At 40.1% G+C, this 14,087-nt stretch overlaps 1 protein-coding gene across 1 annotated transcript in view; it reads right to left on the bottom strand.

Annotated features, from left to right (window-relative positions):
- Window positions 1–245: 245 nt before the first annotated feature.
- SV2B (synaptic vesicle glycoprotein 2B) overlaps window positions 246–14,087 on the bottom strand; it is a 701,510-nt gene continuing 687,668 nt past the window's right edge. The window contains exon 13 of the mRNA XM_085644488.1: window positions 246–8,715. Within this exon, the coding sequence (XP_085500614.1) occupies window positions 8,532–8,715 (184 nt within the window). The 3' untranslated portion in view covers window positions 246–8,531. The remainder of the gene's footprint in view (window positions 8,716–14,087) is intronic.

The following is a 14,087-nucleotide window of genomic DNA, read 5'->3' as shown; positions in this document are numbered from 1 at the left end:
TTTTGCGGGGGAACACCCACCCTGCATATATTATACCTGGTGCAGGTATAATGTGGCGCAGGCTTTTACAAAGTGATACATCTTCCTAGATACGTCACTTCATAAATGGGGCGCAACATGGCACATTTTTTATGCCACAGGCGTCAAAAAGTTATTCATCGGCGGTGTAAAAGTGACGCAAGGGCTCATAAATAAGCCCCTAGGTTTACACATATTTTGAAATAAAGACAGTATCGAGAAATAAACACATTGTGTATTCACGAACTTTAATGTGACAGACATAGCATAAAACATTGGTCGACCAGGACATCTCATTTTTACAAGACAAAGACAAAATAGGAAGGTACAAAAAAACAAGAATTGAAATTGGCCAGTTCACACACACTGAGCTAGCGTTCACACCTAAATAAATATATATTTTAATATGCACTATGCATAATATTATGTACAGTGAAACACCCAATACATTTACGATGAGACATTATTTGACTAACATATAGTAAATCTTACCTCTTACATAAAAATGAAACAATTTGTAGGCCATATTTTACTTGCTTTTTGTGCACCCTAAAAATATTAGCAGACACTTTTAAAAAAAAGTTATGAGATGTATTATTTATCTACATTTAAATCTCAGCACTGGGCATAGTGTGTAAAGAAACAGTTTCTTCTAAAATATAATCATTTTATTAAGAATTGTAAATCACAAAGAGTCCATCACTTGCATCACCATTTGATGGACATCAACTCAGAAAAAAAAGGTGGAAAAGATGCTATTTCATGAGAGACCGATTTTCAAGCTGACATTTGGCACCAGGTTTACTGAGATTTCATGAAACACAGAGCAGCATCCGAATTTGCTGCACTGCCTAGAGGGAAAGGGCAAAACACAGCCAAAGCCATATCTATTGGCATACTGCTGGTGTAATCCTTTGCGTCAGTGTACAATACAACAAACCAACTGCTTTGCATTATGCACAGCCTTTCACCATGGTGCACTGTTCTGTGGAGGATTAGTACTGGAAACATATCCTTCCACTACAAATTATTATGCATAGAAAATCTCATATAAGTCCAGTTCATAGGATGAGTGCGGTGCATCGCAGCACACATCACAGCACACATACAATGCATTGGTTTCTGGAGGAAATTATTACTTCCCCTTTGTTTGCAACTGCTTCCAGTCAGAGATTGAAGTAAAGCCTGGTCAGACTATTCGAGAAAGTTAGACTTTGCGTTAAAACCTATGGGTGTTTGCTGTGATTCACCCCCCAAAAATACCACCTTGACAATAAGCAGTGTTAAGTGGATTTAGTACTCTGAGAAGGTCACGTTTCCAGCACAAAGCACACTTAGCGCGGAAAAGTAAATTCCTTCTGACACTCTCCATGCATTTTGTGTCGCTTTACCACAGACAAAAAACATTAGTAAATCTGGAACCTAGGGGCATATGTATCAAAATCTCCATTTGCGAATCTCAAATAGCGATTTTTTGAGAATCGCTATTTGAGAATTGCAAAACGGGAAGTATTTAAAAATTCGCGAATTCTTAATATTCCTTAATTGCGATAAGCAAATTGCGAAATCGCAATTAAGGAATACCTTCCTATTCATTCCTATGGGCCAGGAGGCCCATAGCACTGAATGGGAAGTCATTCTCAAATTGCGAATTGCAATTTGCTAATCGCAAATTGAGAATAATTTCAAAGGTGCAAGGGTGTCATGATGACACCCTGATGCACCCCTGAAATTAGCATGTGTGCACATATGGCGCACATACATGCCCTAAGGGCATGTATGTGCGCCACATGGCAGTTTGAAAAATTACAAAAAGTGCATTTTTCAAAGAAATCGCAAATTACCACCAACTTGAAGTTGGTGGTAATTTGCGATTTTTTAAGGAGAAATCGCACTACTTGGGTGCGTGTTACATAGCATTTAAGGAATCGCAATTTGCGATTCCTTAAATGCTTACACTAAATTAAGAAATCGCAAAATTAGCGTTTCCTTAATAATGCGATACTAAAATGGCTCATACATCTCATTTTGCGATTTTGTATTCGCAAACGCTGTTTTTTTGCGAATCGCAGCGTTTGCGAATACAAAATCGTTTGATACATATGCCCCTAAGTGCCTTATGGAAACCTGGGGGCATATTTACATACCCCTAGCACCACTGGAGCGTCACTTTTTTGGATGCTTGAATGTTGCTGTGTGCGGCCGATATTTACAAGGTCATGCAAAGCCACTTTGAGTGGTTTTACACGGCCTTGTAAGTATGACCCTCTTTCACGCAGTTTTCTGCGTTAAAGGGGCGTGTCCTGGGTGTCTCTGTGGGTGTTCCCATGCAACACCCATGGCTTTCTGACTGTGCCCCAGATTTTCAGGGATTGGTAAATATGAGGCAGCACAAAACACTAAAACCTTTCCAGGGGAGTCGTTAAAATGGCACAACAAAGAGAAATACTTTTATTTCTCCTCATTTTTCTGCAACACACATAATTGTCCTTCCTGAACAAACACAATCATCCCTGAAATGCAGGCATCCCTGCACCATGGTGTAGGGGGGCCTGTGTTGGAGCACATTTGCTGTTTTAGTGCAGGGGCAGGGGAGAGCAAAGGTGTGTGCCTTATTCCTGTAAATACAGAGCATCCCTGCATTTTTTAAATGATGCAGTTCGGCACAGCAAAATTGCTTGCAGCTCCATTTCATTGAAAATATGCTCCCAAGTCTGGAGCTAAAACATTGTTTTGGGATGCGTGGAGGTGGAATATTTGTCTTATGCTACAGATATAGGGCATCATGGAAATGACCACAACAAAAGACATGGTATCTCACGAATGTGCTCGCTTTGTATTTTATAATTATGAGATTCTTTTGAAAGTGGGCAAAAGTTAGGCGGGGTTACAACTTTTTGCAATGCAGTTAAAGAGTGATCTAATCAGTTAGTATTTGTTGTAGACTATAAGATGCCCGACATCTTTTTCTAATTAGATCACACAAGCAAGAAAATTGCATTACTAGTTGATTGTAATAAATTATTACATGTTAGTAGTGATATTCCAGCAGGTACAGTTCCACTTTTGGCCTGCAGGGATCAAATAACAATACATCAAGCCATGTTTCAATAAAACATGGTGTGCTTTAATATGTTTGCTTTTGCTTAGTTATTTTTTTATATAATGCACTGCAAACTAGATACTTTGTAAAGATATAGCAAGCCACTGCAGAGCTCCAAATCCTTAAAACGTCACTCAGCCTTTGGCCTCATAGGTATTTATGGTCATTGAACTCCTCAGTGGCTTATGACATTCTTATAATGTATACCTGGATGTACATTACCCTATATATGAATTACAAAGTTAATACAGGCTTATGTTACAGAGATGTTCCTGTACATTATTGACCTGTAGAACTGAATCTTTATTTTAAAACACTGTTTTTGAAAACTGACATCCTGTGGGAATTACTATTGGTTCCGGCTAAATCTTTATCAAGAACAGTGCTTATTTTGAGCCGGTGGTTGCCGGTGGAGGCACCAGCACTTATTTTTGGGGACCGACACTTACTTTCCTGCATGAGATATTGACTGAGTGTATGAGAGGGAAAAACACACAAAGGGGAAAGAACGAGGAAAAGAAAAACTGCAAAACTGTCACCAAGGGTGAAAACAGGAGCCTGTAAGAGTAAGATTATGGAGCAGGGAGTGTCTGGAAGTGGATTAAAGACAACCAGGCTTGGTATTTGGTGTGCTGGCGTTTAATTGTTCCAGCCGCCGACCTCTGAGCAGAGCTTCGGACACGGCACTCTCTGTCACAAATTAAGCACTGATCAAGCACCCAATGCAAAGTTTGGACCCCATAGAGGGATTTGTGCTTTGTATTTCAGGTAGGCCTATTCATTTCAAATGGTGTCAGGTTAATTTCCAGAAAGCTCTTTTAATACTTGACACTCAAAGTAATTTACAAATCACAGATCTACCATTCTCTAATAAACTTATTAGTGTACTATTTTTCTGATGAGGTCCCAGAATTAAAGAAATTTCACGCACCGAAATCTTCTTTGTAATAACTATACGCTGCAATCGCTTATTTTGTCTTTAAAAGCAAACCCTCATTGTAAAAGATCTGTAGACTCTGTGTCATAGGAGTAGTTTATAATATGTGACATGTTCTTTGTTTCCTTGTAGTATTCATACGAGATGTTCTCTGAGGTACATGCTAGCACTAGTGCATGGCTATCATTAAATCCATTGTAGGACACTGAAGCGCATGGATAAGCATTTTTTATGTTATTCATTGCCTAGCAGGTTGCAATCAGCATAAACGATTTTGATTTTTACAGGGTCAGGCAGCCAGACCGTGCTTCAACCTGATTATTCGGATGAAATCAATACTCGCCCAAATGCATTCCATTGACTCTCAAGCAATATCAGAATCAAATGTAATGTCTTATGAACCACACATTATGAATACTGGGGCAGAGGCCATGTATGCCCTTCCATTCTGCTACCTTCCTCTGCTATAACCAAGGGTCTTCCTTCAGTGTCCTTCCACTGGATTAATGAACAGCCATGCCAAATGATGCATCTTGAAGGCAAATCACAGAGTACCAAAGGCCCAAGTATCCGGAACACCCTAACACAATCTTACAATCTGCAGCTTACTGCAGGCGGTTCAGGGAGCTCTTAAAAACGAACCTGCTCATGTTTGCTTCTAACTGAACCCAGCACAGGAGAAGGGTTACAATCCAGGTACCTAATACATGGTCACTCACACATCCAGTAGTGCTCTGTTCTAATCATACCACCTTTACTACATTTTCATTTTTTTATTAAGCTCTCAAAAGCACATGGAAAGAGACACACAGTGCTTTAGAACTTCGAAATGACTGAATGAATAAATAAATAATGCTTCGAACAAAATGCTCTCAGGTGTTTATTGTTGCTCTGTGTTCAAATAGAAGACAAGTGGAATAATTGAAGACCATTGTATAAAGTTTTAACTTCCAATTGCATTCTTCTACAGTACAGCAGGTACAATAAAGCTACCTACCCTATCAGTTGACAATTTCAGGTTTGTATGTGTCCTACATGACCTCAATACCTCTCTCATGCACTGCCCTTCCTTTGAGACATTTGAGCTGGGGAACTGGCAACGATGGCCAACATACAACCTCCATTTGTGCATGAAATAACCATGCACAAGGAGATGGAATCACCCTTAGAATTCAATCTCATTGTCCATGATCCGATTCGATGATCCCCTTTTCCCCATACAAGGTCTTGCAGCATTCTGTGAAACATTGAGGGACTTGTAAGTGGGGTACCATCTGCAATCATCAATAACATGATGGGATAATGATTGTTAAGAAATTGTGAGAATAAAATAGGACTACAAAAAATATTTTGTGGTTTTGGATCATAGTGATTTGATGTATTAATCACTCCCACTTCACTCAATGAGTTTGATTCATACTTTGAGGCCAAAAACCATCTGACCTGTTTCTTTTTGTGTATACTACTAGAGAAAAAGTGTTTGGAATTTTAATAACCCACATGTTCTCCTATATCAAAAGTACACATTGTGTGAGCTTATCCGATGTAGGTATCTACCAAACAAAGAATACATATAACTTATATATCAAATCATTTCATATTAAAGTCTATTGAGGGTCTTGGTGTTTTTAAACATAGAAAATGGAGGTCTAAATATCGGCAGATGGAGGAAAAGATTTATTTTTTCTCTAATTACATATATGAAATTAAAATATCTGGGTCAATAAACAAACGCTAACTCTGCATTTTTATTGGTGCTCTCTGACAGCCTTCCATGCTCCTGTCAGGGATATATATCACAGCCACATAACAGTACACAGCTGTAGTGATCCCTTCAAATAGAACACTTGACGTTGCAGTTGTAGTTAAAAATTGTAGATTGATATTTCAAATTACCCAAACTGCTCTTTTTGGAGGAGTATTCCTATTTATGCAATGGTAATTGTGCATTTCGCAAATAATACTTGAAAAGCTCTGGTTAAAAATATATATATTTAAATATACTCGTACCTTTCTAAATATTAAGGTTTGATGTGTGGAGCTTCATAGCATAGTGCAGACCTTTACGAAAAGTGTATTGTCCGACAAGATGTGGACAGCACTAGTTCCTCAGTGGGTTGCATCAAGTGATCAAGTGATATCACGTTATTACAATATTTAAAAATGAGAATGAAGAAGAAATGGGTTAGCTGTTCAGTGCAAGCCGATCCTCACAAATGTCTTGTGTTAGCCGTTTTCCTTCACATAGACTGTGCGAGATTTGATAAATTACAGGAAACATTTTTCATCCAAACCACTGCTGCAGAAGCAGAATAATCTGTTGTTTTCCCAATGGACAAATATGCAGGTAGTGAAATAGAGACATGTGCAAATCACAGTATAATTTCAATAGGAGGAGCTATTTAACTGTTAAATGCACTAGAACTAGAATGCCTAAAGAGAATATGTGTGGCATGTGAGTGGCAAGAATAACATTTTGCTCTTAAGAAACCTCCTCCAGCAAAAATGCCCTTCACCTAGATATTTCACCTAATTGAAAACATTAGAAGCAGTTAGGAAGTTTAAAACATACAATTTAAAATGTGTGCTTATTATGTGCAGCTCTGGATGCTTAAAAATGAACAAAACAAAACGTAAGATAATAGCTAAAGGTTCCGCAAAAATTGTTTTTCATCAACATTCTACTTCAGGGTCAAATATATTATAGTGGAATAAAAAGGTGATTTGGGTAAACATTAGTGGTTTATTTTATGTTAAAAAATGAAGTCAGGTTACATCCATTATAATTTTTTAATAAAAATTACTTAATTCTCAGATATGTTCAAGGGTTACCAAATGTGCTAACTTCCACTGAGAATTAGTAGGGTTTTTTCAGTAGATATTCCTGCAAAATGGCAAAGAAATTGCACAACGTCTGCATTCAGATCTGTTTTTAATTAAGTGTGCGTTAAACAATATTTTGGCCATTGTCACAGAGTTTGAAAACTCCTGAAGTTCAGACGATTGCCAAAAAGTGTTTTGACCAAAACAGTCTTGCACAAGTAAGCAGGTTTCTTGGGGTGGTTTCTCCAAAAAGCTTCTTTTTTGGTCCTGGAGAAGTGGGCACATTTTAAAACTAAGCTTTACGAAAATGGCAAAAGTCAAGATCAACAAAATTCTAATTTTAAGTTAATGACTACTCTTCGGGTGAATGCTGAAATGTTATAAATAATGTGTTGTTTTGTACTTTGTTGTTGATGGAAATGACCAAGCTGTGTGACCCAAGATAGTTCAAGTGACCTCCAAAAAGATCAGGTAAAAGTCCTTAGGTGAATAGTTCAACAACCTCTATTCTTTAGAAATGTTGCCTAAACTGAAAAATATTTCACATTACCTGAATGTCCTGAGTTGAGGTATTACACAGAGTAATTTAAAAATCGGGAATAATCGATAACAAAATGTGTTAAACAGTAATCTAAATGTGAAACCTGATTTTAATGGTGAACAGTGCTGTATTGTTACACATTGAACCTCGTGCCAATTATGCTGATCTGGGATACGATGTTTGTATTCTACATATATACTGCCATTATCATTCAGTAAAAAGAAAGTTTCACCCTGTGAGTGAACAAATTGTTAGTAATTCTATCCATTATTAAAAGGATGATTGGCCTACTTAAACAGAAACCAAGTAAATGTTAAAACGCACCTTAGGTTTCCGAAAATGTCTTCCTAGGTTAAAACACAAGATCATGGCTCTAAGTTTTTGTGTTAGCAGCTGTGCTTAGGTTACTGCCAGTGCCTTTATGGTGAGCTCTTACACAATTCCCCTAATAAATATGGCTAAAATGCTGGTAAATCCTTGCAGGTAACTTTAGGAGACCAGATTAAACAGTTTTCTATTTACACTGCATAATATTTACATATGAGAAGTACTGAAATGAATGAACGCCAATTTCCTCCAGTCAAGTTGAAAATGAAAAACAATATGATGTTGCACAATAGGAGGAAAAACTGAACAGAAGCATGATTTGGAAATGAAGCATGATTTGGTGTGACAATCATAATTTTTCTCTATTTTCTGATAATTGAACCTGTTGCACAGTGAACTGAGATACACGGACTTAGGTTAATGCATCCAGAAAGTGAAAACGATGTACAGCACGACTACTGAGTTTCGCGCTCTTCTCTTCGTTACACATGGCTAGAAGTAGTACAAATGTGAGGAGCTATTAGAAGAGTCCCAATAACTTGCAAAACATAACTTTCAAATGAAATTGCTCAATCTGCAAAGATCTGAAAGCTGCAGCCGCCGGTTTCTTTTTGTGGAGTGTTGGTTCAAGAAGGCCTGAACTGGTCACATGAATACTGTTAGACATAGGCTGTGGCACTGCTGAATTCCGACCCATGTTGTTAAATCTCCATGTCTGAGGTGGATCAGCTTCAATGTAGGTGTTTGATTTTCTGCAAGTGGCTCTTCTCTTCCATGACTGATCACATCAGAACCTGTTCTCGAGTTTCTGGTAGTCGCAGGGCAAGCAAGCCTCCACCCACCATGGCAGTCGAAGCCAACAAAATGGGAACTACTTTGGTTATCCCAACAAATGAAGCAAATATGGAGTTTCCAAGGATGGCCGCAAACTTACAGAGACCGTTCAGGATACCGAAGGCTGTTGCTCTGGAAAAGAATAATGTGAGGTTTTAATCATATTTGGCATATCCATTGCTATAAACATTAAAGTAAGGTTGTATCCATCACACTCATTATAAACAAATCTGTCTCTAGGAGCTAGACACTGACCTCGTCAGAGTGACTGCTCTCCCCCCTGCAGCTCCACCAGTAAGTGCTGCCCTCTGAGACCCTGAGACCTCTGCTCTGGTAAGTGTTTGAGGCTCGCCTCCACCCACAGGCTCCTGCCTACACCTCATCCCTGGTGGTCCAGTAGGACAGCACTCTGCTCTCTTTTTTTTTTTTTTTTATTAATCACCATCAATTATTAATTCATCATTACAAAAAGAAATACAATATTATACAAGTTTTCTTGCCAATATATCCTAAGGAAAAGAAGAAAAAAACAACAAAGAGAAACAGGAACTCATATTACATTACACACTAATAAGAAAAAGAAAGGAATTAACCTAGCCATTATCAAAACCATCCAAACCGACAAACGAGCAAGCAAACAACAAATCATTACATTTGTATTACTCAATAAACCCACCCCCAAAAAAGACAAGCCTGCTGTCGAAGTCAAAACAAATCCTGAATTCTGAACCCAGGAGTTATAGCTAGGATCTCTCCGATCTGGTCTTCCAATCTCTTACTGGGGCCCAGATCAGTTTCCCCAGCTTCCTGGCTTTCCACCCTTTCTTCTCATATAAGCCCTTTTCCAAACTATGTATGGCTAAAAGCTGTGACATCCATTGTTGAAAAGTAGGAGGATTAGAGGCCTTCCATGCGGATGCCAGGCAGATCCTAACGACAACCATGGCGAGAAATATAAACTCACGATGAACTACTTGAACTCCATCCCTAGCCACACCTAAAACCATTAGTTCATTGGTTAAGCTTATTTGGATCCTTAAAGTCTTTCCCATAAAATGCTCTATCGCCCTTTTCAAGGGATCCAGTATGGGACAAGAGGCGAACATATGAACCGTGTCAGCCTCATCGCTGTGACAGCGTGGACAACAAGTGCCCTGAGTCCCACCCCATTGAGCTATTCTTGCTCGGGTGAAATAAATTTCAACAATAGTTTTAAAATGTTGAGCTTGAAGATTGGCCACCTTTAAAACCGTACAACCTAGCTTTAGTGAGGCTATGAACTCGCTCCCTTCAATGTTCAGCTTCCCCCGCCATTTTTCGGAAATATTTTCCAGATCGTCATTCTGATGTTGGTTTAACCTCTTGAGTGCCCATGACGAGCTGGTCTCGTCATGGGCCGCGGTTGCGCTGTGCCCATGACGAGACCAGCTCGTCATAAACCCCGCCTTCTAATGCAACGGCCGGCACAGGGTGGGGAAAGGGGCGGGCACTCAAGGGGTTAACTCACTATAAAGCTGCGTAATAGAACACCCATCAGGGTCTTGCACCCTTTCCATAACTGTGTCTCTGCCGAAAGCTCTTGATCCCCCTTTTTTCCTTACAAGGGCCGACCGGATCTGTAAGAATTAAAAAAATTCCCTGTGCTCCAAATTAAACAAGATTTGCGCTCTTTCAAAGGTAATAATGACATTGGGGTCAGTGATGTCACCAATTGTTTTAACACCCAAACCATCCCACCACCTCATAACACCATCACTAAAAAATTCAGGTAAGGATGGATTCATAAATAAAGGAGTGTAATAGTTCATTCTACCCAGTCCCAGCTTTTTCCTAATAGTAGTCCAAACCGTTATAGCTGCTCCCAAAGTCTTAAATTTAACTTTTTTATAATAACTGGCCTCGCTATACCGTAAAAGCCAATTACGGGCCTCACCATTTAAAATTAGCTCATAAACATCTGGTATAGCATCGTCGTCCCTCCACCGGTCGGTGATCTTGCCACTCAGTAACCCACGGATATATTGTAACACCGCTGCCCAATAATATGCTCTTAAGACGGGTACTGCCCAACCCCCTCTCTCCCTAGGAAGGGACATATATTTAATTGCCCTTCTCGTCTTCCCTTGAGCCCAAATGAACCGATTTATCATTCTCTCCATTTCTTTAAACCAGAAATTATCAAACTTCAAGGGTATTGTTCTGAACAAATATAAACATTTTGGGAGGAATAACATTTTAATGATATTACATCTTCCCACAATCGTAAGATGTAAATTATTCATCCTGTCAAGGTCTCTCTTTGATTTCTGGGTCACTGGGACTAGATTCTTTTGGACAACTTTGGTTAATTCCGAAGTTATAATAACTCCTAGATAAGTAGCCGAGTCAGTCACTCTTGGGTCTACCAGGTTAATCTTATCATTAACCACGATTTGTGTCTTCCCGCGATTAAGTCTATAACCAGAGACTGCCCCAAAGCATTCCGCTTCATGTTCTATTTCAGCTAGAGCTACAGAAGGGTTTGCGGACGTAATTGCCAAGTCGTCTGCATAACCCAAAACCTTTGTCTCAAAGCCGGTGTGCCGTATTGGGGAAATGCCTCTGTTCAGCTCAATTCTCCTGATAAAGGGATCAATATAAAAAGCAAAAAGGAGGGGAGAGCAAGGGCACCCCTACCTAGTTCCCCGCTTAATATCTATTGGCTCACTCTGTCCTCCCATCACCCTAAGTCGAATCTTAGGATTCCTATACAACCCCTGTATTGCCTTTATGCACCCCTTGCCAATATTTACATTCTCCAATACAGACCAGCGAAAGCCCCACGAGACCCTATCAAACGCTTTCTCTGCATCAAGCAGTATAAGCGCCATAGGGTCTCGTGTGACTGAAGTGCTGTCAAACAGGGTACAGACTCTCCTGATATGTTCCGCCGTACCCCTACCAGGGATAAACCCATGCTGATGAGGTGAAATCACCTTCCCTATAATGGTACTGCGGCGATTGGCTAGGATTTTTTAATAGATCTTTGCGTCACTGTTCATTAGGCTAATTGACCTGTAAGAGCCAGGATCATTAGAGGGTTTGCCTTTCTTTAAAAAAATGACCATGCTGGCTTCTCCCCATGACTGTGGAGGTGTTTGTCCACTCTGGACCTGGCACATTACATAACACAAATCTTCCCCCAAAAATGAAAAAAACGTTTTATAAAATTCTAACGGAATTAGATCCGGCCCAACCGCCTTGCCGGATGGTATATCTTTAATTGCTGCCTGGATCTCTTCAACTGTAAAGCTAGCCTCCATGGCCATTAAATCTTCTGTAGAGAATGTCTCAACAGGAACCAGCTCTAAATAATTCCTTACCTCTTTAGTATCCCAGCCTTATTCTTGCTCTATAAGTTTTGATAATACCCATGAAATACATTACAAATATCCTTAGGGGTGGTAACAACCGCCCATCTAATGATTTAATCTCCAAGATGTCCCCCCTGGTAGCTCTCTGTCTTGTCCTTACAGCCAAAATTCGTCCGACTTGTTCAATAAGTTCATGGTGAGCTTGTTTCCAGGCCAAAAATGTACCTGCTGCTTTAGCAGCCATAGTGTCCCCAGCCGCAGCCTTTGCTAGTGCAAGTTTCTGCGCAATCTCATCTCTATTAAGGCTGGAGCCAATTGCCTTAACCAGTTCTTCTTCCAAATCCCTAATTATTCTTTGTATGGCCTCCATCACCATTTTTTCCATCTTATTCCATTTCAAAGAGTAGCTCATGGTTTTTCCCCTAATGCCAGCCTTCAAGGCATCCCACACTACCCCAAACCGAGCACTCCCCCTATTAACTTCAAGAAAATCCTTAAGCCACTAGTTCAAACGACCAACTCATTTCCTGACTACATTTTGAATCTCTACCACCAAGGGGTTATGGTCGGAGACAACTCGTGGAAACTTTTGAATTTTACAAAGGGAAAGAAAAGATGGGGAGACCATAAAGTAATCTAAACGTGCTACGGCCCTATGTGGTGCTGAATAATATGTACTACCCACCCCTGGAGGTTTTAGCTGTTCCCACACATCTGTAAGCCCATTATCATCCATCAATTGAACTAAAGCCCTATGGCTTTTCTTTTTCCGACCTAAAAATTTAGTTGGAACCCCCTCCACAATCCATTTAAGCCATTGATATTAAAATCCCCACACATAATAATCAGTAGGGGCCAATTAGCTAATTGCATATTTACATGATTAAACATTGCAGGGTCATCCACAGTCGGTCCGTACACTGAACAAAGCGTAAAATTAAATCCTTGTGCTTGGCACTCCACGATTACCCACCGGCCAAACTTATCGGAAAGACATTTTTTAGCTGATATCGTTCTTCCTTGGGCGGAGATTGCCACTCCCCGAGTCCTAGTCCCTTGCGAAGTACATGCTATTAAGTGAAATCCCAATTGATCTAAAAGAATCTTTCAAGACCCCTCAATGTGGTCTCCTGTAAACAAACAATGTCAACACGCAGTGTTCCCATTTTTTCAGTTACATAAATTCCCAAAACTGTGTTCATTATAAGATGATGAATTTTTTTTCCCCCTCATTTGCACCCACCCAAGCCCACCCTCTTAACTCCTCCCTGCCCCCGAGCCCTCCCTTCTCCCTCCTCCCCCCACCTAAAATGCAAAGCAAGCAGACCAAGGGTCTCTGTGATGGAGCCTGAAAGTCAACCACCCTTTGCTGCCTTCCTGCCGACTTACTAGATGTACCACTATTCATTATTAATGATTTTTATCGATTCCCACCACCTCACATCCTCATGCGTACCCCCCCTTTTATTCCTATTTTTCTTTTTTTTTAAATAAACAGTGACTCTAAATGCCCAATAAGCCCATAAACCTTCGCTGTCTTCCCAATCTATGGATACGCCATTAGGCCTCTCTTTAAGATTTTAGAGAATCCATATATGCCTTAGCTAGAATCTCTGAAGTAAAGACTCGAGCAGTGTTCTTATACAGAATCTTTAGTCTCGCAGGATTCATCAAATACGCTTGCACACCCATAGCTTGACAAGGCTGGATCAGCTCTCTTAAAAGCCAGCGTCTTTCAATGGTAACATGGCAATAGTCTGGCTTCGTGAAAAAAGTCTGACTTCCAAAATCCGTTTAGCGTTCGGGCGAGCCTTGGAGTATACCTCTTCACGGAGTAGGAAATTCCCAAAGTAAATGAGGATTGCCCTTGGCATTGCGGATCCATCTCTGCTTGGCTGCGAAGACTTCCTAAGCATCACGGGAAAGCAATGAACGCGCTGTATCTCCGCCTCCCAGTTCCAGTGATGGAGTTCTGGAAAGGCTCCTTTCATCAACCTCAAGACATAAGCTCTCACATCCTCTCCTTCTATACCTTCTTCAATCCCAAGAATCCGGAGGTTGTTGCGCCTCTGCCTATTTTCAAAATCCTCCATTTTCCATTGCAGATCAGTGAACTGCTTATCATATGTTTCAGCCTGTGCTTGAGTTCTA

Source organism: Triturus cristatus, chromosome 3_1 (genome assembly GCF_964204655.1).
Source record: "Triturus cristatus chromosome 3_1, aTriCri1.1, whole genome shotgun sequence".
NCBI classification, from domain to species: Eukaryota; Metazoa; Chordata; class Amphibia; order Caudata; family Salamandridae; genus Triturus; species Triturus cristatus.
This window is presented reverse-complemented; position numbering and strand designations above follow the sequence as displayed.